The sequence below is a fragment of the Mirounga angustirostris genome, unplaced genomic scaffold, assembly GCF_029215605.1.
Source record: "Mirounga angustirostris isolate CCGP_5_RB_7025 unplaced genomic scaffold, mMirAng1.0.hap1 SCAF_8, whole genome shotgun sequence".
In the NCBI taxonomy this organism is placed as follows: domain Eukaryota; kingdom Metazoa; phylum Chordata; class Mammalia; order Carnivora; family Phocidae; genus Mirounga; species Mirounga angustirostris.
In genome coordinates, this window is record NW_026991716.1 from 14,706,648 (window position 1) to 14,733,486 (window position 26,839).

Consider the following 26,839-nt stretch of genomic DNA (forward strand, 5'->3'; position numbering starts at 1 on the left):
TTTGGGACACGAAATAGCAGAGAAGCATGACACAGCCCCCCGTAACTTTAAGTCTTTAGCAGGAAGGGGAGTGCTTTCTGCTGGTCTCTGCTGGAAGGGCACAGACCCCAGAATTTGGGCAGACCATGTTTCCAAATGGCATGGAAGAATGTGTCTTTTCTGCCTTATTACCTTGGACTGGTTATAACAGTCCAGACCTCAACATATTTAAACGCCAGGCAAAAAAAAAAAAAAAAAAAAAAATCGTTTTCCCACAAGCAGGAAGGTGAATTTAAACTTTTGTGCTGGGGAGGAACCAACAGATTATGACCCAGAACATCCATAAGGAAGCAAAGGAAGGAAACAAAGGATGGGAGCAAATCAAGACCCAAAGGTGGAGGTTCAGAGTCCCCCAATTTTGTGACCCATTTCCAGACTGCTCTCTCATCCACCCCAACGCCTTGTGTCTAAGTCATAGACAGAGTTGTTCATTTTTAAAACTCTGTGGTTTCTACGGATATAGCTGAAGAGCCAAGGACTATGAATTCTGAAGAGGATCTGTACTGCCCAGAGGACCTCAGCCCATCCCTTGCTGGAGAATATTGCAGCCTTTGTCTTTTGAGCAGGAGGGCTGGCCATGGGCATGGTACTCGGTCTCTCACTCAGCCTTCAGGAGACTGCTCCTCAGAGTGACCTGCACAGGCTGGGAAGGGCTTGGCTTGGCTGAGGCTGGGGGGGGGGGGGGGGAGGGGAGGAAGGGGGCCACTCACAGCCAGAAGCAGCGTAGCTGCAACAATGCCACCATCTGTTCACCTCGCTCAGGGGACCCCTCTGCTCTTTCACCTTGAAATAACACAGCGGTCATTGGCCCAGTCCTACAGGTCATACAGCCTATTTGGACCTCTGTTCTTCTGCCCACCATCACGAAGGAACAGGGAGGAGGAGATGAAGGGAAAAGAGAAACGCATCTCCTTCCTCCCTTCCGAATGTGTAAGGCAAGCTAGCACCGTGGATCTAAAAGCAAAACACACCCCTGTGTCTATTTTTGAAAATGGTCCAGATGCCTCCTGAATGTCCTCAAGACCCTCCGTGAAAACAAGTGCCATCTTCCTATCCGTCGCCCCCTTTCGCAAGGAGAAAGAGAGGTCAGGCCTGAGCGACTTGTCTGAGGCCAGTTTCTGCTGGCTATTGGAACAGAGATGTAGGAGCGGATTCCCAGAGGGTTCTCTGTTTTCCTAACCCTCCCCTTGAGGCTGCTAATTCCTTCTCTATGGTAAACACTGCCAGGAATTGCACTCTTAGGATTTTGCAATAAAAATAAGCCGTGTCTGCTTTCCAAAATCATGGTGGAAATCCTCCCAGTTAAATCTTACTGTAATTTAGGCTGGGATGTTTTTCAAAGTAAATTTGTGCCATTTTGTTCATGGTGAATTATGGACTTTGAGCTAGTAACAAACACTGACCCATCTGTCACACTTACGGTTTAAATGCTAAATGTCATTCTGCTTTGGTCTTCATCACTTGCTTACAAATCCAGCGGTGAGTTTCAGGACCATCGACAATGTGAAGACGGGAGCGAAAGGGATTGTGCACCAGATCCGATCTCATTTTAAGCAGCTGTGTTTTTTTTTGTTTTTTTTTTTAAGAGTTCACTATTAATGTTGGTGTGAGATTAAACATTCCTACTGAAATGATTTGAATCTAAAAATGTTATATATGATGTAATTCTTCAGCCAATTTGTACATTTTCCCAAAGCTAACTCTACCGTAGGGTATGCATCTACAGCGCATGTTTCTCTCTCGCTCGCTCGCTCTCTCTCTCACACACACACAGCCCCCTTATAACCTATTTGATTATACCTTATTTATATCACAGCTGCTCTAGTCGATGTTTCATCTCCACTGAATTAAACTTTAAGGTGTAATACGCTGTTAGGATGTGATGTTTAAATTCTAGAAATGCAATACTCACTCTGCAATACATTGTACCTCATCTAAATGGAGCAGAGAACTCATCTAAATGTGCAGAGAACAACATTTAAACTGTGGTTCTAAAAATCTCTAGGATTCCAGGGCACCAAGGGAGGGCAGGGAGAGCAACCCCCCTCTCATCTGGCTTATCTATGGGGGTCTTCCAAGATACTTGTACGTTTTCTTGCAAAGAATCTCTCTTCTCATTGGTGTCCTTATTTCTTGAATACAGATGTTCCTTTTTTTATATGTTCCCCTCTTCCGCCTTTCAGAAAAATTTGAAGTTAACACAGGTCTGCAGTCCAAAAATTACTACATGCACCAGGTATTCCAAGCTATTTCTATGGTCCTATCACAAGAAATCTACATATACATCATGATTCAATCTCAAAGACCCTGGGCAAGGATGGGAGGGGTCCAGTAACTCATCATTTCTTTTTTTTTTTTCTTTTTATTAAAGATTTACTTATTTGAGAGCGAGCGAGCACACGAGAGTGGGGGGACAGGCAGAGAGAGAATCTTCAAGCAGACTCCCCACTGAGTGCAGAGCCTGATGCGGGCTCGATCTTATGACCCTGAGATCATGACCTAAGCTGAAACCAAGAGTCGGACACTTAAGCGACTGAGCCACCCAGGTGCCCCCCCCCCATCATTTCTATTTCCATCTCAAAGGGCTCTTTCAGCTGCACATATTAAAATCTCTTCTTTTGTATTCAGTTTTACTTTGGGTTGTGGTGTTCTGACCACAGGCTGCTTAATAGTGCATGAATAATTCATACCATGGCTGGTAGGAAACTGCACCACACTATTTATTCGGGATGTGACAACATTAGGGCTCTGGGCAAGCCAAAAGGTTCACTGGGTGTTCATTTGGGGGATGAGTTCCCGGCTGTGGCATGTTTGACTTTTTTAGTGGGCTGGCAAAGAAAGTTACAAATTAGTGAGTTACTGAAATTTGCAGAGGACTTTTTTTTTTTTTTTTAAGATTTTATTTATTTATTCATAAGAGACAGAGAGAGAGGCAGAGGGAGAAGCAGGCTCCCCGCTGAGCAGGGAGCCCGACGCGGGGCTCGATCCCAGGAACCCGGGATCATGACCTGAGCCGAAGGCAGACGCTTAACGACTGAGCCACCCAGGCGCCCGAGGACTATTCTTGAATGTGTAGCAAATCTGTGATGGTCCCCCGTCACTAAGATCTGTTTCATTATAGGCAAGTAGCTCAGTTTATCAGACAGGTGCCAATTTCCAAACATATAAATGTTATGTACAGTGTCTGTCGCTCATGTCAAACACTCATAAACAGACTGTAAGACTCTCAAGAAATAACCTAATTCTGGTATGTGCCCAGCCTGTCAGAGACGGATGGTTGCTAACTCCGGGGCAGATTTCATTCCTCCCTTTGTGCCCACCCTTACTGAGTACACCTTCAGAATCTGGAGGCCTCACTATAATGCAGCTCCCAGTAACTCAAACCAACCAGTAATGTAGTCTGGTAGGCTGATCTTCCCTTTTGCAATTTTTTTTTTTTTTCCCTTTTGCAATTTTATTTCCCTCATTACCCGAAGAATTAAATCAGGCTTTGCTTTTCCCTCTTCTTGCTTGCTCTTCTGTCCTTCTACTCATAAACTTGGAGCAGGGCTATTGTTTTGAAGAGGCTGCTTCATTAAAGATTGCTATTGTACTTGAAATAACACAAGAATGGAGGTAAGGTGGGGGGAGACAAGGGGAGCAGAATGTGACACCTCTAAAGATGAAAATTAAAGAATGGGAACTCCCCTCCCCTTCCAAGAACCACGGCTGGGGTTACAGCTTGTTTGGAAGATAATCATTTGATTTTATAATTACTTTTGTGGGTTGCAAAATAATTACTGTGGAGGCAAATCTCCATGTGCCAAAAGAGCAGAAGCGATTATTCTAAAGTTCATGCTGAAACAATAACAGAGAGTCAAGATGGTGAGCTCTTAGGTGGGATTTGAAATCCAGTCCATTTGTAAAATGTGCCAGGCTGAAGCCCACATAAAGGTCAGGGTGGGGATGGGGAGCAAAGATAATCCACAGACCCAATCCCCACAAGTTGTTCTTTTTTAGGTAGATCTTCACTTTAAATTTGTCCCTCTGGACACCCTAGGATATCAAGTAGCCCCTGAGAGAGACCAGAACTGCAGTTCAGGTGAGTGTCACCGACAGGATAGGGTCCCCCTGGATTCTAATTCAGATATGGTGCTGAGTCAGCAAACTGATGGGTGTCGGAGCTAACTAAGTATTTAAGGCATTACGGGTCTCTGTTGCAACTACTCAGCTCTGCAGCTGCCGCCATGGTCAGTACATAAATGACTGTGCATGGCTGTGCCAATAAAACTTTATTTATAAACACCAACGTTTGGATTTCACCTAAGTGCCTATGTCACTAAATATCTGTCTTCCTTTGATTTTGGTCAGCCTTTTGAAATTGTAAAAACAAACAACACCTTCTCAACCTACAAAAACAGGCAGAGGGCCGAGGCTTACCAACCTCTGATGGAGCTGGATTTCAGGCACCTCAGGAACATCTTCAGGGAAGAGAGGTAAATTCATTTTACAAGGGGAAGAAACGCAGGATGAAGGTGACCCAAGTCCCCAACACTTCCTAATGCGAACCAAACACTCTCCACCACATAATCTCCTCTTGCCCTTTTTAATGAATTGACAGTTTGCTGTGGGTGTTGGTTTTTGCCCAGATTTTTCTGAAGAGTCCTTTCCACATTTATTAATCACATTAAGAAGCTGAATTTCGCTGACCAAACTAGTCTCCTCTCAGAGGTTCATCTCTCAGAAGTAGCCAAAGTGGCTGTGGAGGTGACTCCAGAGGGACAGTCCAGAGGGACGAGCATCAGCTCGTGACGGGCAGGAAGCCATGAGCGCTCTGGTTCTCTGTTCCCTCTTCTCTAACATGGTCACAATAGTAACTCCATCTTGAAAAGGCTACTGGGATGATCACAAGGAAAGAACGTGCTAATTATAAAGTGTAATATAAATATATTTATGTAAGGTGTCTAGGCTTTCTAAAAAACCTTACTGGCTTCCTGAAATAGACTGCATTAACTCTCTTCTTGACCACCAACTCAGAACCTTCTTTCTTTTTAAAAAAATCCTCTAGGGAGGCTATAATCAAAAACACAGGTAACAAGTATTAGAAAGGATGTAGAGAAATGGGACCTTCACATAGTCATTGCTGGTGGAAAGGTCCAAGGGTGTATCCACTTTGAAAAGGAGTCTGACGGTTCCTCAGCTGGTTGAACAGCATTACTATATGATGCAGCAATGCGACTCCTAGGGAGAAATGAGAATTACACCCAGGAGAAATGAGAATTACGTCTGCACTAAAACTTGTATACGAATGCTTACAGCAGTATTACTCATACAGCCACGAAGTAGAGACCTAAATGTCCATCAACTACTTAATGGATAAGCAAAATAGGTCACATCCACACCATGATTTAGCAATAAAAAGAAATGAAGTATGACACAGACTACACCATGGAAAAGGACCTTGAAAATATTATACTAAGTGAAAGACGAAAGGCATCCGATCACATGTTGCATGATTCCATTGATAGGAGATGCACAGACTAGGGAAGTCTATAGAAACAAAAAGCATATTGGTTATCTAGGGTTAGAAGAGGATAGGAGGACTGCAGGGGTGGGCTTGAAGATGGGGTGGGTGGGGTTTCTTTTTTGGGTAATGAAAACGTTCTAACATTGATTCTGATGAGGGATGCAAAACTCTGTGAATATACTAACACCCACTGAATTAAACACTTTAAATGGTTGAATTGTATGGTGTGTGGATTACATCTCAATAAAGCAACCGAAACTCCAATGACATTTTCCATAGAAACAGGAAAAAAAAAAATCCTCAAATTTGTATGGAACCACCAAAGACACCAAATAGCCAAAGCATTCTTAAGAAAAGGCAGGAGGCAGGGTGCCTGGGTGGCTCAGTTGGTTAAGCGTCCGACTCTTGATTTTGGCTCTGGTTATGATCTCAGGGTCTTGGGATCAAGCCCAGTGTTGGGCTCCACACTCAGTGGGGAATCTGCTTGAGGATTCTCTCTCTCCCTCTGTCCCACCCCCAACCCCATTCTCTTTAAATAATTTTATTTTTTAAAGGCAGGAGGCATCACACTTCTTGGTTTCAAACTATATTACAAAGTTATAGTAATCAAAACAGTATGGTACGGGCACAAAAGCAGATATACAGATCAATGGAACAGAATAGTGAGCCCAGAAAAAACAAACAAACATGCATATATGGTCAATTAATTATGACAAAGGAGACAATATACAACAGAGGAAATGATCATCTTTTCGAGAAATGGTGTTGGGAAAACTGGACAGCCACATGCAAAAGGATGAAACTAGACCATAGTCTTACACCTCACACAAAAATCAACTCAAAATGCATTAAAGACTTGAATGGAAGTCCTAAAACCATAAAACTCCCAGAAGAAAAGATAGGAAATAAGTTCCTTGACATAGATCTTGGCAGTGATTTTTTTTTTTTTTTTGGATTTTACACCAAAAGCAAAAAAAAGGCAAAAATAAACTATTGGGACTATATCAAACTAAAAGGAAAAAAAAAAGCTTCTGCACAGCAATGGAAGTCATCAGCAAAATGAAAAGGCAATCTGAAATGGGAGAAAATATTTGCAAATCATATATCCAATGAAGGGTTAATATCCAAAATATAAAAAGAATTCACACAACTCAGGGGCAAAAAAGCAAATAATCCGATTAAAAAATGGGCAGAGGATCTGAATAGATATTTTTCCAAGGAAGACTCAAAATGGCCAACAGGTACATAAAAAGGTGCTCAACATCACTCATCATCAGGACAATGCAAACCAAAACCACAATGAGCAATCACCTCACACCTCTTAGAATGGCTATTGTCTTAAACCAGCAAACAAAGAAATAACAAGTGTTGGTGAGGATCTGGAGAAAAGGCAACCCTGGGTACTGTTGGTGGGAATTTATATTGATGCAGTTATTACAGAAAAAACAGTATGGAGGTTCTTCAATAAATTAAAAATAGAATTACCATATGATCCAGCTATCCATTTCTGGGTATATATCCAAAGGAAATATAGACAGGATATTGACAAGATAATTGCATATCCATGTTCACTGCAGCATTATTCAGGATAGTCATGAGGTGGAAGCAACCTAATTGTCTATCAATGGGTGAATGGATAAAGATGTGGTATATACACACTGGAATATTATTCAGCCAAGAGAAAGAAGGATACCCTGCCACTTGCAGCAACACAGACGTATCTTGAGAGCAATCTGCTAAGCGAAATACACCAGGCAAAGACAAATACTGCATGGTATCACTTCTAGGCAGCAACTTGTTTTAAAGTGAAATTGTGAGGTGCCTGGGTGGCTCAGTAGGTTAAGCGTCTACCTTCAGCTCAGGTCATGATCCCAGGGTCCTGGGATCCAGCCCCAGGTCGGGATCCCTGCTTCTCCCTCTCCCTCTGCCCCTCCCCCTGCTTGTGCACTCTCTCTCCCTCTCTCCCTCAAATGAATAAATAAAATCTTTAATTTTAAAAAGCATTTAAAAAGTGAAATTGATAGACACAGAATAGAAAAATGGTAGCCAGGGACTGGGGATGGAGGGAGGAGCATAGGGAGAGGTTGGTAAAAGGATTTGGACTCTCCGCTAGAAGATGACTAAGGTCTGAGGACCTAATGTAAAACATGATGACCACAGCTGGTAACACTGTGTTATATAACTGAAATTTACTAAGGAGAGTAGAAATTAAACATTTTCACAGAAGAAAGGTAAATACTAGGGTGATGATGTGTTAACTGGATGGAGGGACTCTTTTCACAATGTATATCAAATCATCACAACATGTACTTTAAGTATCTTATAATTGTTTTATCAATTTTGGCCTGAAGTTTAAAAAAAACAAAACAGTGAATATAAAAAAAAAATTTAAGAGGCGCCTGGATGGCTAAGTTGGTTAAGTGACTCTTGATTTCAGCTCAGGTCATAATCTCAGGCTGGTGGGATCGAGCCCTGAGTCAGGCTCCGTGCTGGGCATGGAGCCTACTTAGGATTTGCTCTCCCTCTCCTTCTGCTCCTCCCCTCCCTTTTCTACCTCTACCTCTCTCTCTCTCTCTCTCTCTCAAGAAAAATAAATAAATAAAAGGAAAAATAAAAATTTTTAAGCTGTTAAAATCTTCCAAGGGCTCTTGCATCCTATCATAGCACATGTCCCAGCTCCTTGGCATGATAGCCAAGACCCTTCCTGATGGACCTCTACCCATTTCTCCAGGCTCCAGTTTACCTTCCCATGCATGCTCCACTCAAGTCATATCAAACTACTATCCCTGCAGTCACTTTAATATATATTTATTGAATAGATAAAAAAAATTAATTGATTTACATGTATATTCTTAGGTTGAACACATTTTTTTTTTAAAGCGCCTAACATCTTTGTACTGTTCTAGGTACTAGAGACACAGCAGTGAAGAGCAGAGATGAGACAGACCCTTACACTGAGCAGTTTACAACTGGTGCCCTCTCCTTGAGGCTCTTAACCTTTTTCTGTCTCTGCTCTTGGTCCTGCCAGAGAGACACTTTCCCTCAGGCATCTCTGCCAGACCAGTGATATGCACCCACCATAACTGAGCTCAAGTGCCATCTCCTCCCATCTGGCCTCGCTGGCCTTCATTCTCAAGAAGAATGAGTCCCCACCTGTGTGTCCGTAGCATCCTTAGCCTATACCTCCACATGGCAATGTCCCTTGCTAGACTGCGAACTCCTCTCAGAGCAGAAACTCCTCCTTTATTTCACACATCAAGTTCACTGCCACCATCAATGCTTGTTATACCGTGTTCTAGCTTTCCTCTGGCCTCAGATGTAGAAACACCATGACTGCAAACCCCCCCCATCACATAGTTTCTTCCACGTGGTCTGCTGCTAGCATTCTGGCTGGGTTGTCTCCACTGTTCAGGTCTTTGTTTCCAACCCAACTACTCGATTCTCGTTTAGCTCCTTGTTGCCTTACCCAGAACTTTGCAACTTCTGCCTCTTTGGCCTTTTCTCCCCTACCGACCTTCTGGTTGAAGGGAAGCTCATCCCCTCTCCTCCCCCAGGTCCTCCGGCTGCAACAAGGATCTCATCACAAAGCCCAGCTGGCACAGACCTGGGAGCTACCAGAGGCAACTCCCAACCGGCTCGTCCCTCTCCTCCTTTCAGATAGGGCTTAAAACTCCAAACACCTGGGGCGCCTGGGCTGCTCAGTCAGTTAATCATCCAACTCTTGATTTTGGCTCAGGTCATGATCTCAGGGTTGTGAGATCAAGCCCTATGTTGGGCTCCACACTGAGCAAGGAGCCTGCTTAAGATTCCCCTCCCTCTCTCTCTGTCCCTCCCCGGCTAGCTCACTCCTTCGGCTCTCAACAAAACCCAAAAACTCTATACACCTACAAGTGTTTACCATTCATATGAATCGCCAAACTGCAGAAATGAATGTTTGGGGCTAGTAAACAAGTATCGAGCCCTCCTCCCACCAATATGGTTTTATGTGTATATTTTCTCTATTAATCCTTTTTATCTCCTTTAGACGTGGGTATATTTCAAGCTATAGATTTTACAAATATTTTTAGCCTCTCTTTTCCTAAATGAAGTATTTATAGATGTCGTCTGTAAAGCATCAGAAGATATTAAAATGGAAGGGGAAATTATTAGTAAAATCACATATAATTTCAAAGCTTTGCTAAAAATAAGGCCAACGGACTTTGAATTGCTGGTGTTCCTGGGGCTTTTTAGGAGTCCGTAACAGCATCACAGGATCTTGGTCTCTTGACACTTAGACTGCTTAAGGTCTTGAAATACCCTTTCTCTTGTCTGGTCCTTGCCTCGGCCCTGTCAGCAACACCATCATAAAAACCCACTCACAGGGGCACCTGGGTGGCTCAGTCGTTAAGCGTCTACCTTCGGCTCAGGTCATGATCCCTGGGTCCTGGGATCGAGCTCCCTGCTCCGCGGGAAGCCTGCTTCTCCCTCTCCCACTCCCCCTGCTTGTGTTCCCTCTCTCGCTGTGTCTCTCTCTGTCAAATAAATAAAATCTTTAAAAAAAAAAAAAAAAAACCCACTCACATATGCTTCAATACAATACAGGAGCGGGGCAATGTGGGTGATAAATTTAGAGGGGCTTATGGTCCTTTTCTCTCTACTTTTGTCTATGTGTACAATGTTCCATAATGATAGTTTTAAAAAGGTAATTTGTTCACACCTCTGCTTAAAAACCCGTGTGCAAGTGCATCTGGGTGGCTCAGTCAATTAAGTGTCTGACTCTTGGTTTTGGCTCAGGTCATGATCTCAGGGTCGTGGGATCGAGTCCCACATCAGGCTCTCTGTTCAGTGGGGAGTCTGCTTGAGATTCCCTCGCCCTCACCCTCTGCCCTTCCCCCTGCTTGCATGCATTCTAAATAAATAAGTGAATGAATGAATGAATGAATGAATAAAATCTTTAAAACAAACAAGGAAACAAGAAAGCCCTGTGCAGCCTTCGGGGATCACAGGATGGAATCCGAACTCCATAAACTGTCCCAGGATTTTCCTGACCTCCTTCGTGCCCAAGGTGGGACTGACCATGCTCTCCTTTCTGCCTTTAAAACGATACCCTTCTCTCTCAAACACTTTTTTTTTTTTAAAGATTTTATTTATTTATTTGACAGAGAGACACACAGCAAGAGAGGGAACACAAGCAGGGGGAGTGGGAGAGGAAGAAGCAGGCTTCCCGCTGAGCAGGGAGCCCTATGCGGGGCTCGATCCCAGGTCCCTGGGATCATGACCCAAGCCGAAGGCAGAAGCTTAACGACTGAGCCACCCAGGCACCCCTAATCAATACATTTTTTTAAAAAGATTTTATTTATTTGACAGAGAGACACACAGCAAGAGAGGGAACACGAGCAGGGGGAGTGGGAGAGGAAGAAGCAGGCTTCCCGCTGAGCAGGGAGCCCTATGCGGGGCTCGATCCCAGGTCCCTGGGATCATGACCCAAGCTGAAGGCAGAAGCTTAACGACTGAGCCACCCAGGCGCCCCTCAAACACTTTTAAAACTTCTGCATACGCCTTGTCTACCGATCTCCATGTACTCCTTTATACGGTATTTGAGGGCAAAGACCATAAGGTCTTACTGATTTTTATATTCCTAATACTTAACTTGGCACATAAAAAAACTTCACAAACATATTGCTGGGAGAAAATGAATTGCCTCGACATGTTTCCAAACGACGTCATGTCATTTCCCGCCCCTGTGACATTTCACAAATTCTACCTGCTGAACTTCTCCCCTTTCCCGAACAAGTCGTGCTCTTTTACAGCTTCAATCGTTGTGTATGGTTTCTCCATTACCAAAAGGACTCCTCTGTGGTGTCCTACTTCAAATATATCACCTCCTCTAGGAAGCCCTCCTGCTTTACTCACACAGTTAACTGCTTCCTCGGAGAATTACACAGTTTACTTGCTGCTGCGCCCTCTAACGTCCGGGCTCTTCAACTCATCAACTGGCTGTTGTACTCAGCCGAGGGGGCCCTGCACATCCAAGCTGCTGATTTTATAAATTATACAAGAATCAGTCAACAACTCCATCGTGTGAGAACATGATACTCTAACAGAGCTGTAGGAGCCCATTAACTGCATTAGAACTCCCCGCTCCATACTCGTCCCAACATCCTAAGCCCTTCCTCACCTCTCCTCCCTATGGCTTGAGCAAGTGCCCTTCTTCTCCGGGTGACACACAACCCCTACACTCCGCTGCAGTGAGAACACTTCCTAGCCTCTCCTGACCCTAAGGAAGCACTTTCCAGCGTCCATCCCTTGCTTCAGGCCAAGTCCTCCAGAGCTGTCCCTTTGCCTCTGAGTGTCCATCGGGCCCCTGCCCATAAAATTCTCTAGCTACTACTTCTCTCAGCTCCTGGACCTCCTCACGGAGAACCAATGGGATCTCATCTTGCCCATGTTTTTTGATAATGCAACAGACCAAAAAAACGCTTAGTCATTGTAAATTTAGATCCACACCTGAGTCCTTTTACCTAGAACATGCTGGTCGTGATCGTTAAAGCTTTAAAACAACAAAATACTTTTGACCTGTGCAATGCTGAAGGGGCTCTTCCCCAGTCTCCTTTTCATTTCACTTGCTTTATTAGAAATAAAGGTTTTAGGCGCGCCTGGGTGGCTCAGTCGGTTAAGTGTCTGCCTTTGGTTCAGGTCGGGGTCCCGGGGATCAAGCCCCACAATGGGCTCCCTGCTCAGCGGGGAGCCTGCTTCTCCCTCTCCCTCTCTCTCAAATAAATAAAATCTTAAAAAAAAAAAAAAAGAAATATAGGTTTTAACTGTTAAATATAGAATAGAATGAGTGCTTTCATTTTGGACCCAATCCAAGGAAGAGGCCAAGTAGCGCAGGAAAAACCCAAGAGGAAATTGGACTCGGTGGTAATAATTAATACAAATGATAGTAATCACAGCTAGTGTATCTTGAGCACCTTCTCTTGCCCGGCGCTATGCTAAATGCTTTGTGCCAGTTATCTCATTAATCCACACAGTTCCATACATAAATTAATATGGTGGTGCCCTACAGTCACCCAACTAGTGGGGTGGCCGGGACCCAGTCTTAGACTAGAATCTGCCTCCTTCACGAAGGAACAGAGTCTACGAGCAGCCCGGACACCAAGTGATGATTAGGTCACAGAGGACTGCTCATCTAATCATGATGCACCTCAATTTTCTCCTCTGCAAGATGAAGCGTTTGACCCCCAGAAACCCAAACGGTGTTCTCTTCCAAAAGGCTGTCTTGCTGGATGAGCCCTACAGTCATTAACAGGAACAATGGTCACTCCAAAAGTTCACACTGGAATTTACGAGAAAACATGGTGTTTGTAATCCTAAAACGAAATTCGGAAATGTGTCTGGTGAGTCAATGGATTTGTGAATTTCTCAGTGAGTATTTGAATAGAAATCCTATCTAGTAAAATGAAGGCAACCTTGACATATTGATTAATCACACGTGAAAGGCACTGAGTAGCAGCTGTAATCAATAGATCTTATTTCTAAATCTATCATTTGGTTACTTCTAAAATACGCCACAAGATAGAAGCTTCAAAATATTTCTAAAGTGTTTTAAAATGTTAAAATGTCTTATTTCTATTAAAATTACTTGAAATTACATCTTAGTAGTGATTAATGATGTTGTTGTTCCTATGATAATCCCTCACTATTAATAGACTTAAAAGGAATTCAAATGAGAATAGAAAATATGTGTAAAATTATCTCCAGAAATACTTTGCCTTCTAGAATAGATTCCTCCCTGAAGTTGATTTTTAACTATTTGTAAATTAAATCATATTCTTGTATGGACTTCCAGTGGAAGTCCTGTGATGACTTAGCCATGTTTCTTGTGGCTTTACAATGTACATTACTTCTAATCCATTTAGTTAAAAGTTTTTCTCCCTCTGTTCCTACCAGTTCCAGCTTCTCTGTCAAGTAGATAAGGCAGATAAAAAAAATTTACGTGTACTCGGGAATTCTGCAATTCCTTCTAATTCCATATCCTAATAAACCTGGCCTATTGAGACTGCATCTGTATATAATACATGCACATCAGAGTACCTAACTTTCTATATTCAGTGTGGGTGACACTTTAAAAAAAACACAATTTGATGGCATGGTGGAAAGCACCTTGATTTTAAAGACAGACAAGGGTCTGAATTTTTGTTCTACCCTGTCCTTGCTCTGTGTACTTGGCCTTTAGCACTGAAATGCCATAGAAACTTGTTTCCTGATTTGAAAATGGTTTCAGTAAGGTAACCAAAACAGCAAAAATTTCTGAGACAAACCTGTATTTGACCATTAACGGTGAACTGTATTCTACCATTTTTTTAAAAATAGAAGGTTACTTAAAATAAGGTCAGCAAAGCATCTTTAATACTAGCTAGTGGATACCAGGAACTTCCCCCCCCCCCCAAACACTCAAGTAAAATGCAAATTGCTAAAATGTAATTTCACCCTTAATATATGTTCAACTGGCCAGGAATATTTTTTTCTTTTAAGGTGTACTCTATATTAGCCAAATATTTTTAGTTATAGGTTGCCTTTACACTGCAAGTTATTAAAATTTGCTTTTAAATCTGTTTAAAATAACTGCCATCTTTATATATATAAAGAAAGAGAGAGGTCAGTGAGCAAGGTCTCTGTAAAATTCTGCCTGTGTCAACTTCCAAGCAAAGGCTTTCCAGCTGGACCAGAATTTTCCTTGGTTGCGGCTAATTGGCCTCCTCAGCGCTGAGACCAGACACATTGATGGTGTCGAACACAATGCAAGAAACCTCCTCCTCTGTGGAGCCCTACCAAATCTGTCTGTGTGACTATAATCTTTACTACACATTCCTTCCAAAGAGCTAACTCTCCTGGCAAACAGAAAAGAGCCGTCGAATTGGAAATAGCATCTAGAGAACTTATCTAACAGAACACTCACTCCTGACAAACCATCAGGCAAGGTTAATCTTTGCAGAAAGTGAAATCTGAACTTCCCTGCCTTTGACAGTGGGGGGTACAGCTCCGGGCTCTGGCCCTACAAGGAGAAGGGTTCAACTCCCGACCTCCCACCGACTCAAGGGAGTGCACCACACACCAGCAAGGCAGGATGAGCCGCGTCCGAGGTCTCCCCTATACAAGAATCCTCTGAATTAAATACCTGAGTGGCATCAGAGGATATGTGAACATCCACTGGTAGCTCCTTAAGACATTCCAGAGCGTGTGGGACTGGAGAGATGATGCAGGTTACCAGCAGAAATCTGTGCTGGAGGCGAAAATCCATGCCTGCCTCCCCTCCCCCCAACCATGTACACCAGTGAAAGTGTGCATAACCACACATCCTTGAGTGCAGACACAGCCCTCTCCCTACCATAGCGACCTTTAGAGCTCCTAATTTAAATAAACCCCCAAGGCTGTGGAAGCAGCCCACGTGGGGAGCAATACAGTCAACACAGTGATTCATTTAATAAATATTTTAGCCCGCATTTCATGCTCGATTACATTATATGGTAAAAGTCTGGCTTTGCATCATCCTATTCGTCCATGTACATTGCAGGAATGTCATCAGTTTACGCAGGAACCGAAGGACCAAACACATGTGGGTAAGCGTGTGCTTCTCATAAAAGGACGTCCTCCCCCACACGGATCGGGGGCAGCACTGGTGTGCCCTACTATGGCCCCAGGGTTCCTCCCGGATGCCCAGTGTCATCCCCCATGGCCTCTCTTACAGTTTAATCAAAGAAAAGTATAATCACACTGGCGGGACTCTAATTTTGAAGAGACGTTAGCCAAGCCGCCGTCACTTCGTTGCTGTGCACTTCAGAGGCCCACCGCGAACCGGAGGGCTCCTCGTTAATACCAGTTCTTGCAAAGGGAACAAGCTAACCCCGCCTGGTTGCCAGGAAAATCTGCCTGCCCAAGCAGGTGGGAGTGTCAGCCGGGCCCTGAGCTCCTGGCTGGCCAGCAGCTAATGCTTGCCCTGCAAAATCTGCTGCCCGAAACTTTTCTGCGACCTTCACCGGCCCTCCGGACTCGGCTCCGTGAGCTGCTTCGGAACCGCCCCGGAGGCTCCAGCGAAATGGACAGGCTCATCCACATCTGCAGAGGCTTCTGCCTGGTCCACGCCGAGCTGTCCCTCGTTCCTGGCTCCCTCAGCCCGGAGTCGCTGGCAGCCCGGCACCCCTTCCACCGCCCCACTTCAGATCGAATCTGGGGGAGCTCCTGGGCTCACACACGCACAGGCTCACCTGGAAGAAGCCGCTGCGAACCCCTCCCCCACCTCCCACATTTTGGCCATTAGGCATCGTTCCAAGAGGGGCCAGCAGCTGCGCTCCAAAAATCACAGCCATGTTTTACTCTAAACAGAAATCACTCAGGAACTCCACAAGTCTCCAGGGCGCTGGGCGCTGTGACCGAGGGCAAACCGCCTCTCCAAAGTGAACCCACCCGCACCCCACATCTGTCACGCAGCCCAGCAAAGCCCATCATAACGCAAGGGTGGGCGGGAGGATAGCTAAGAAGACCAGAAAGCTAGGAAAAGCAGGTGTAACCACCTTTTTAAAGCTAATACTGCGATCCCCGACAACCCCCCTCCCCCAAACCCCACCTTCCCAGGAGAAAATCCCAGAACTGTCCGTTTAACTGTTTGAAACCCCTCATTTGAGGGAGCAAATACACCAATGGTATATGCTCGGATGCGGTCCGGGTTTGGTTCGGGGCAGCACTCGGCAAAGTGCCGGGCAGTCGATGTCCCCGCAGTTCTCCAGGCGGAGACGCCGGCGGCGCCCCGAAACTGGAGACCAGCCGCGCCACCTCCCCGCCTCCCGCGCGCGCCGCCGCCCCGACGGGCCCCGGCACTCACCGTCCCGGGCGTCCTCCCCCCGACTGCAGTTGCTGCAAATGTGTTTGATCTCCTTGCCCAGTTGACAATGGATCACAAAGGACACGTTGTTGTTGTTGGGGGCGGGCTCCTTCAGGGGCTTCATCTTCAGCAAATAAAAAGCTTTCTTTTGGGGTCTCTGGGCGCTCGCCGCTGGCACCGCGCCCTCCCTGCAGCGCGGCAAGCGGAGCGCAAACCTCCCCAGCTCCGCGGCGCGCGTGGGCTCCGCCATCCGGCCCCCGGGCGCCCCGGGCCGGGCGCCGCTCGGGGCCCCGCGCGCTGCCACCCGCGCCCCGCCGCCCCGGCCAGCATGCCCCCGCCCGGCCCCGCAGCCGCGTCTCTACGGCATCGCGACCGCCGCGGGGCGGGTCAGGGGAAGGCGCCGAAAGGGTCTTGACCTCGCCGACCTCGCCGCGCGAGCCAATCCGAACCCCGCGGCCCGAGGAGGGCTTCCGGGAGGCCCTCCTCCGTCCCACCTGGGACGCGGCGCGCCCACCCCTCGCGCGGCCTCACGGGCACTGCCTCCCCCGGCAGCCCCACCCTCCGTACATCGCAGCACCGGCGATTTGCGCCTGCTGGGTTTGGCGGCTACCTTCGCTCGCTCTCGAGCTCCAGGGCAGAACGCCAGCCTCCTCCTCCCCCTTTTCTTCAAGCCTCGCGCTGCCAAATGAAAGCAAGATGTGCCACACCGAAGGCAGCCGCGCTCGAACCCTCGGGGTGCAAGCGCCTCTCTGGTGGGCCAGAACTAATTACCATTCCCCGGTGGGTCCAGCCCACAGCCCTTGCTTGACTTTTCACCGGAGCCGGCAACCTGTTAGGACCTAACTGATCTTTTGGCCCTCCATAAAAATTCCCCAACCTGAAGGGGGCCTCCTACCAGTATCGTTAAAACTTAGAGTAACAAGGACCAGGAGAGGCTGCTTTTAGCAAGCCTCAGAAACAACAACTTGCAACTCCGGGATCCCAGCTAATTTGGCTGAAGGTTCCCCAGCTGTCTTAGCACGGTAACTAAGGCCCAGCCAGGCGAATGACATCGATGGAGATTTCCAAAGACAGAACAGTGCCCTAAGTAAGGCAGACCCATGGCTCAATGGTAATACCAGCTACAAGTTGAGTCTTTTTTGTTGTGCACTTTAAAAAAATAAATCACACTCTGTCTATTACAGTAATCCCGACTCAGATATTGGGAATCCTACATCACCTTTCAGAGAACTAAGGCTTGGAGAAGCCTCAAATCACAACCACCGTGGGTGCTTATTTAAAAAATAGAGATCTGGGGGCCCTAAGCACTGGGATTCTGGTTTAGTAAGTAAGTGTAGGGCCAGGGACGTCAGGTGTCCAGTGTCATACCCTACTCTAGAGGTAGATGACAGAGACTGGAATTCACATGTTGGGAGTTGTGCGCTCTTTAATTACTCCAGTCTCTCCCAGTGTCCACTGGGGCCTTCAGGGACCCCTCCCTTCTCACCTAGATTACCAGCCAAACCAGCTGCAGGCAAATCTCACTGTATCTTCTCATGTCCGATTCATGTCACTCGCTAATTCTAAGCCTTATCTGAGAGATGGCAGAGGCCCCATTTGTTATGCTGGTGGAGTATATGACGGAATATACTGCATCATGTTATATGCAAACATTTGTTATTTTTCAAATCCTCAGATCCCTCCCCCAAACTGTATCACTTCTTAACTACCTCCTGAGAAAACAAAACACACATCTTGGGGCTCCTGGGTGGCTCAGTCGGTTAAGTGTCTCCCTTTGGCTCAGGTTGTGATCTCAGAGCCCCGCATCGGACTCCCTGCTCAGCGGGAAGTTTGCTTCTCCCTCTCCCTCTGCCTCTGCCCCCCACTCATGCTCACTCTCTCTTGCTCTCTCTCTCAAATAAATAAATAAAATCTTTTTTTAAAAAAGAAAACACACGTCTCTTCTTAAATGACTTTTTAAAATTGAATGCCTTTCCCCCCTTACTGCGTTCCTCACAGGTCAGAACAGGAGACCCACATAAACCCCATACGGTCCTATTAAAACAACTAAGCCCCCTGCAATCTCTCATGCACTCACTGAATACTAAACCAGACCTCCAGGCTCCGGGAGTCTCTATTTTAAATGGTCAAGTGGCATAGCACAGAGAACATGGACACAACCACCAGCTTAGACTCAAATATTAAAGGCGATGCCCTGCAGTTATGGGGGCTCTTTATTCAAATTAAAAAGACTAAGGTAGACCTCTGAGTGCTATTTCCTTGGTTGGTGATCCATCTTCTTAAACTGCTTTTCCTGAGTCTGCAGCTTCTAACTGGCCACCTGTGGCTATTTATACTTAAATTGATTAAAATTAAATAAAATTAAATTTCAGTCCCTCACTTGTACCAGCCACAGGTCACGTGCCCGACAGTCACATGTACCTGGTCGCTACTGTATTAGAGAGGGAAGGTGGTGAAACATTTCCATCATCACTGAAAGTTCTATTAGACCATGCTGGTCTTAGAAGATGTAGGGATCTTAGTGTCTTAGGCTGAACTGGGAAGCTGAGAAGCACTGTCTCTTATTGCCACAACAGAAGGTGGGGGGAGAAAGGACTAGGATGGGATATACCTTTGTGCCGGCAGCAATTTGGAAGGAGGATGTCTGTGTCTTATGGCTCCCAGCACCGCCTTTCCTCTAACCCTCAGCAGGTAGCAGGGCAGATGTATACACACGTGTCTGGCATTTTTTCTTGACCCTCTTCTCTACCTTGAATGCTACCTCAGCCAAAGTCTTCCTCTGATACCCATGACTATAATATCCCTACAGCTCCCAATGCCAAGAGATACCTTAAACGGAAGCTGGGTGTGTGTCATCCCAGAAGACACACCTGATCATTATGATCCTTGCAATGATGACTCAGCTCTATTGCTGCTATGGATAATCCTCGCCCTGCGTGGATAATGAAAGAAACTGGTCATCAGAGAGCATTCTTGAAAAAAAAAGAGAAGCTTTTTTTGGTGGGATTTCTTAATTTGAAAGGAGGGAAACAGTGAAGGGAAGGACAGTGCAGAACATCCTGCCACCTAAAACAGAGGTTCTCAACACTGGGCCTCATGGAGCTTGCATGGCATTTTTACCCACACGATCCAAGTGGGAAAGACTCCCCTGGGGTCACTCTCAGTGTCACTTAGCTGCATGGCAATCTTGTTCCCATTCCTTCTTTAGGATACACTGAACTTGTAGATCACCTTCTTGAAACTTGTTTGGGGCCCTAAGACCTACTACTCAAAGTACAAATTCATAGACCAGCTGATCCTGGTCACCTGGGAGCTTCGGAGAAATGCAGCATCTCAAGCTCTACTCCAGAACCTGCCTTTTGGCAAGACTTGCAGGTGATTGGGAGGCACATTAAGGTTTGAGAAGCATCCCCAAGTCATCAGCCCAGTAATAGTATTGCCTACCAGTGGAATAAACAGTCTGCTTCCAAAGTAAATAGCAGATAGGACCCCTGATCCCACAGAGCTTAAAATTCAATAGGAGAGAGGATGCATTCAAGGAAAGGACATATAAGAATAACAGAATCGGGGCACCTGGGTGGCTCAGTCAGTTAAGCGTCTGACTCTTGGTTTCAGCTTAGGTCAAGATCTCAGGGTCGTGAGATTAAGCCCCGCCTCATTGGCTCTGCGCTCGGGGGGGAGTCTGCTTGAGACTCTCTCTCTCCCTCTGCTCCTCCCCCTGCTCTCTTTCTATAAGTAAGTAAGTAAGTAAGTAAGTAAGTAAGTAAATAAATAAATAAATAAATAAATAAATAAATAAATAAATAAAATCTTAAAAAAAAAAAGAGTAACAGAACCCACCCAGCTGAAACATGTGCAAATTTATAGCTAGGAGCAGCCAGGGAGAAATAGGCATTTAATATCTGAGAGGGAGCCATGTGTAAAGGGGATTCTGCAGTGATTAATGTGGAAGAGATGAAGCTGGTGAATCAAGAGGTCCCTGGGCAAGTCAGCCTGAGGCAGTTGGGGGTAGAGGGGTGGGGGCACAGGTGGTGGCCATGTGGAGAACATGCAAGGTCATAGGCTAAAAGGAGTTCATGGTGATGTGATAGATGGGTGAGGCTCTAGAATGATCTTTAGCCGGGCAGGAGGGTTACGCCCAGCAAGGCAGTGTGGGAAAATTGGGCTTTCCAGAAGATACCACCATGATGATGATGATGTGAAGGCAACTATAGCCCTTAAAATTCCCCAAGGCCAAATGGGAGAAACCGTGTATGATCAACTTGGAACTCAGATTTTGTTCTGCTTTCTGCTTGTCTCTGCCCACCCTACTTTTAATGCTCAACAGTTATTAGGCTTAAGGGAAGTCACAATCAAAGGGTAGAAATTTGGAAATGCTCATAAAGTGCTTTAACTCTTACGAAAAAGATAGACTAGAAATACAAAATATGAATGTCAACACAAGGCAAAGCAGTGGAACCATTCAAAGAGAGGTGTGCTTAAGTAAATATCACTACACGTATTAGATGTATAAAAAGATCAACATTTTTTTTTCTTCCTCACCATTTTTCTCTTCAATTTACACTCAAGCTATCCATTACATTTTTTTTCCTGCTTCTGTCTCCTTTCTTTTTTTTTAAGTATTTTATTTTTAAGTAATCTCTATACCCCACATGGGGTGAGAACTTACAGCTCCAAGAATGAAAGTCATATGCTCTACCAATAAGCCAGGCAACCCTTGTCTGTCTCCTTTCTTGCTCCTGTCATCCCCGTAATGGGCTGAGTGGTGTCCCACCAAAAGGTATATCCATGTTGACATGAAACACATGAATATATCTTTATTTGGAGAAAGGTTCTTTGTAGACGTAATGAAGTTAAAGATCTTGTTTTTCTTTCTTTTTTTTTTTAGAGAGAGCGAGCGTGCATGCTGGAGGGGGGGGGGGGGCGGTTGGCAGAGATAGGGAGAGAGGGAATCTTAAGCAGCTCCAAGCTCAGCGTGGAGCCCAACACAGGGCTCGATCTCACAACCCTGAGATCACGACCTGAGCTGAAATATAAAGTCTGACGCTTAACCGACTGAGCCACCCAGGCGCCCCTGAAGTTAAGGATCTTGTAATGAGGAGATCATCCTGGATTATCTGGGCGGGCCGTGAATCCAATGCCAAGTGTCCTCGTGAAACCGAGGAGACACACACAAGTGACAGGTCAACACAGGCAGGAGAGGAAAAGGCAATGTAAAAACAGAGGCAAAGCCTGGAGTGGGGTAGTCCACAAGGAATGCCACAGTCACCAGAAGCTGGAAGAAGGTGAGGACTGGAATCTCCCCAAGAGCTTCTCAGGGGGTCATGGCCCCATCCCACACCTTAAATTTGGACTTGTGCTCTCCAGATCTGCGGGAGGATAAGAATCTGTTGTTTTAAGCCATTAACTTTGTGGTAATGGGTGACAGCAGACTAGAAAATTAATCCACTCCCTAAATATTAGCAATGTGTTAGATTTCTAATTTAAGAAAAAACATCTATTTTTTTTCTAAGTTTGATCTAAATGTGTACTATGTTAAAACCAGAACTGTAAGCTAATCTACAAAATACATATTTAAGAACAGGGTTAAAAATGACTTCCAAATGGTTTACAACACAGAATTGTGCACCACTCTTGCCACTCGTGTGTGTGTGTGTGTGGTTTCTGCTCCTGTTTTTACAGATGCTGGAATGGAAGGAGACTTTCATCGAGAAGGGGATACAGCTTCCAGGCTTTTTTATATTTAGTAGAATGCATTTGTATGCTGAGCAAGGAGACATGAGCAGAGCTGGCTGCAGGAGGCCAGTGAAAATTCCTCGGGGAAACACAGGGACGTGTGAGGAGACTCATACTCAGCCCTGAGCACGGGTTTGGCTGTTGGCATCCTTGATGCCTGGCATCTGTTCTAGTAGGTGGAGCATCCTTTCTGACTCTTACAAGTCCAGTTACTAAATATTTTGAATGTCACTCCTGTAGATAAATGTTAGAAAGCAGCTGCATGACTGGCAAATTTTTATTCTCCTAAAAGAAGGGTTTCTCCCACAATGTTCTTCTTAAGAATGTGTTTTGGAGACTACAGCAAACATTCTTCTGGATTTAGCTTTTCCCTTATTATTTCTTAATCGAACCTGGCAGGTTTTTGGTATGAGAGCCAGAGAGAAGTCCGTGGACAGTTGCTTTCTTTGAAGAGCCAACTTCATATGTCTGTTTTTAGAACTTGAGTTCTTAAAAATATAGTTGAGACATCTCAATGGTGTGAGTTTGTGTGTGTGCGTGTGTGTGTGTTTGTGGGATTTTTGTTTTGTTTTGTTTTAGCTAAGGCTTTGCTTTTTTTTTTTTTTTCCCTAAAACTGAATAGAGAGCAATTTTCCTTCTAGGCTTGTGGTGATTATGCTTACTAAGGGGTTGTTCTGTGCAAATTGTTCTACAAACACTTAGCAGATAGCAACCCGATGGGAAGGGAAGATTGGAAGCATTTAGACCAAACAGGTGGTGAAAGAGGTGATTTGAAGGACAACTACTATAGCTTGATTGCAGTGTTATCTGGCAATGTTTCTTTCTCTTTCTGCATTGCCGTGGATGGGAGGAGGACTGGAATGGTCTAGTTCTCAAGTCCAAAGAAGAGGATCTTTGACATGAAGTCAGAGTGCATCTAATCTTTGTGGCTGAGATGGAAAGTTCAGTCTGGTAGGACGTTTTCTGCAAAGTCTTATTATGTCAAGCATCTTTACAGTCTATATTGCTGATACCGAAGGAAGACTCTCAGTCTACGTTTTAAAATTTGGGATCAGGTATTTCTACTTATGTCCAGGGGAAGACAGGATAGAATAAGTAGAGGTTGAGAATTGTTCAAGATTAGGTTTTGTTTTTTTAATATTTTATTTATTTGTGAGAGAGAGAGAGAACGCATAAGTGGGGGTGGGGTAGGGGAGGGGCAGCGGGAGAAACAGACGCCCGCACTGAGCCAGGAGCCTGACCCAGGGTTCCGTCCCAGGACCCTGAGATCATGACCTGAGCCGAAGTCAGACACGTAACCTACTGAGCCACCCAGGCACCCTGAGAATTGTTAAAGATTAGTAAGTGAGAAGTCTGTTGTTCCAAAGTAGTCCATATCTTTACATTTTGCTCCAAATCATAAATCCCATATTAAATGAGATTTATAGCCATGTAAACATAGCCTTAAGTTTCTTTTTAGAAACAGGTTGATTTTGGCGATTTAGACACTTCTGGATATTTATCTTATAGAATAAAAGCCCCTGAACACAGAGATGCCATTAAGTGTGTTTCTATTACAATAAAGTGAAGAAGTCCACCGATCAAGAAATGGCTGCATAAATTACAGTATGTTTAAAGCATGATGCCACTAAATGAGTTCTATCTTAACAAATCTGCTTGGAAGGATTTCCACAATGTCTCGTTAATAAGAAAATTCACATACAGAGAATGGACTCATTTTTGTTAAGACATCTATTGTGAGCATTGGTATTATTCTCCAGATATTTCTGATTCGCTATCTTCAGATACGTGATAGGATTGCAATTCATACATCTAATCTCCTTGAGGGTAACGGATGGAACCAAGTGGCCAGTTCTAACCTACGAGCAATGAGCTGAAGTTTGAGACAGCAGCTGCTCTTTTCTTTTGTGTTCTGAAGTGAGCTGAACCTACCTACCAACCCACAATTGCCATGTAGTACCGGAAGTGAACTTGTGCTGTTCTAAACTACTGGGAATTTCGGTGTTGATTTCACTGAAGGTTAATCTAGCCTATCAAGATTAATACAGTGGCAAATGCGGGTGAGAGATGTATTTGTGTACGTATTTGTATATTACCTCTCCCTTTATTTAGTTATCACATCAACACCATAAAACGGAACTATGATTTCCATTTTACGCTTCAGGAAACAGAAGTTGGATACGATTAAATAAATTCCCCAGGTTACACAATTAGCATTTTGCCAGTTAGAAATCTGAGCCAAAATATGTTAAACTGCAAAGCATACTTTTCCTTCTCCAACTGTCCCACTGACACGCAGAGAGCTGTTAGGTGGTTTTCCTTCAGAGGACCCTCCGCACTATTTTGGGACAGAAACATAGGGCATCATGAAACACAACCAAGAAGGGTCATCAGGATACAGGCATGGGACACAAAAACCTTGCCTGGCATGTAGAGCATAGCTACTGAGGGTGAAGAGAACAGGGGTAAAAATAGGATGCACGGGTCCTTACCCATCATCTATATCGGCAGATTCCTGCCACTTAAGTCTTGAAACAGACTGCGGTTGATACCTCACTGCTGTTATCCTTTTAGGGCTGGGATTATATCTACAGAGTGGTGAGCCCCTCGGGGCTGTTAGACAAAAGCTCAGGATCAGCTAATGATAATTGGTCATTAGGACCGAATCACAATTGTGTTTGTACAGAGCAGGTGCGGGAACAAGGTAATAGGATAATGTGACATAGGCAAGAAATGCAAATTGACCCTCCCTCCCCCCTTTTTTCCCCAAGTGTGAGAACTTTAGTTATACAAGAAACGTAATTGTGAGTAGCTGTGAGTAGCCAGCAATGGGGAGTTCTTGAGTACTGCAGGTGTATAAATGTATGACATGCAAATTATTTCTTCCACGGAAAGTAAGATGGTCTAATTCACTGAGGGAAACATTACAATATGCTCTAAGACTTGTGAAGTGAATGATCAAAGGGATATATCTGCTTCTAACAAGCCAAGTTGTTCCCTTCCCAACACGCCAGGGTCCTGTGATCTGGTGAGTTTCCAAAAGAGAGAGAGAGAGAGAGAGAGAGAGAGTGTGTTTACATTAGAGAAGTCTTGCTGAAGAGGAATTTTATTTATTTTTATACATTATATGTCAGTAGAGCTTTTCCTCTGTGATACCTATTATTTCCACACAAATTATTATAACAAGAGTTTGTAGCCATGTAACATGGAAAAGGAATGTTATTTACAGGACGGGAATGGTACATGAAAAAGCTAAGAAGAGTCTAAAGAGAGATCTCATAGAATGTGCTATTGGAATTTAAGAATAGAAGAGTAGATACACTTGTATATAGGGATAAAGATATGCTCTAAAAACCCATTCAGGGTCACAATGATGAGTCTGCAGGGAAAAAGTCCACTTAGGGGGGAGGTAGGGAGAGACACATCCCTTGGTCAGCTTCCAGGGTGCTTGTGAAACTCTGCTGGGTTTTTATTTACACACTTATTTATAAAATATATTTATGCAATAACAAATACATTAGATATTGTATATGAAAATTAAATGTTACATCATACTGTATATGTTATAGATGTTTTCTATTTTTAATTGAAAAATTCTCAGGTAATCCTCACAACAGTTCCAAGATGTGAGGTGTCCCAACCACCATCTGACAATGAAGGATCCAGGGAGATGAGAGAATTTGCACAAAGCTGTATCTTGTGAACAAGGCAGAGCCCAGATCTGCAAGGAATGTGAGCCATTCACCATTCAGACACACTCGCTCTCCACTGTATGGTGTATAAACACCAAATCAACATATTTTTCTATAATACCAAACATAATGAATAGAAACTATTTAAAGTAAATCTGGCCAAAACTTTTAACTTAGTGAAGTCCCTTTTCCAGATTCTCTTCCTTTTCCAAAATTGGCAATATGGCAGGGGAAACCTGGAGCCCAGGTTAAGATCCCCTGATTTCTTCTTCTTTTTTAAAAGATTTTTTTATTTGTTTATTTATTTATTTATTGAGTGTGTGTGCACACTCGCGAGCCAGGGTAGGGGGTGCAGAGGGAGAGAAAGAATCTCAAGCAGACTCCATGCTGAACAGAGAGCCCCACACGGGTTTGATCTCACAACCCTGATATCATGACCTGAGTCAAAATCAGGAGTCTGACTATTAACCTACTGAGCCACCCAGGTGCCCTAGGATCCTCTGCTTTCAAGAAAATAACCATGCCTGCCCAGGTGAGCGTCCCCCAGATCTGTCAATTTCCTGAAGGTGAAGAAGCCTTCCATGCTTCTAAATCCTAATCTCAACTTTACGTTAAAAATAAAACATTCCAGGGCGCCTGGGTAGCTCAGTCGTTAAGCATCTGCCTTCGGCTCAGGTCATGATCCCGGGGTCCTGGGATCGAGTCCTGCATCGGGCTCCCTGCTCAGCGGGAAGCCTGCTTCTCCCTCCCCTACTCCCCCTGCTTGTGTTCCCTCTCTCGCTGTGTCTCTCTGTCAAATAAATAAAATCTTAAAAAAAAAAAATAAAACATTCCTGTTTTGCTTGCAAGAGAAAGATGCAGACACTGCTCCGCAGCCTAAACCTGACGTTCCAAAGTTACAAGTTCTCAGACATGCTGAAGACATTAGTGTGTATGAATTACAAGCATTACTCGTAAAGCTTTCAGGCTAATATGTCCATGAGCCCCCACGGGGAATGTCTGTATATG

At 44.7% G+C, this 26,839-nt stretch overlaps 1 protein-coding gene across 9 annotated transcripts in view; it reads right to left on the reverse strand.

The window, feature by feature from the left end:
* PHACTR1 (phosphatase and actin regulator 1) overlaps positions 1-26,839 on the reverse strand; it is a 316,524-nt gene that overhangs the window by 246,781 nt on the left and 42,904 nt on the right. For 2 of the 9 annotated variants that reach the window (XM_064597165.1, XM_064597164.1), the window contains exon 1: positions 16,404-16,910. The exons of 6 other annotated variants lie outside the window; for them this stretch is intronic. In XM_064597165.1, coding sequence (XP_064453235.1) covers positions 16,404-16,653 — 250 coding nt within the window. In that variant the 5' untranslated portion in view covers positions 16,654-16,910. Of the gene's footprint in view, positions 1-16,403; positions 16,914-26,839 lie in introns of those variants that run through there. One more of the 9 variants, XM_054505730.2, reaches the window with a different exon arrangement.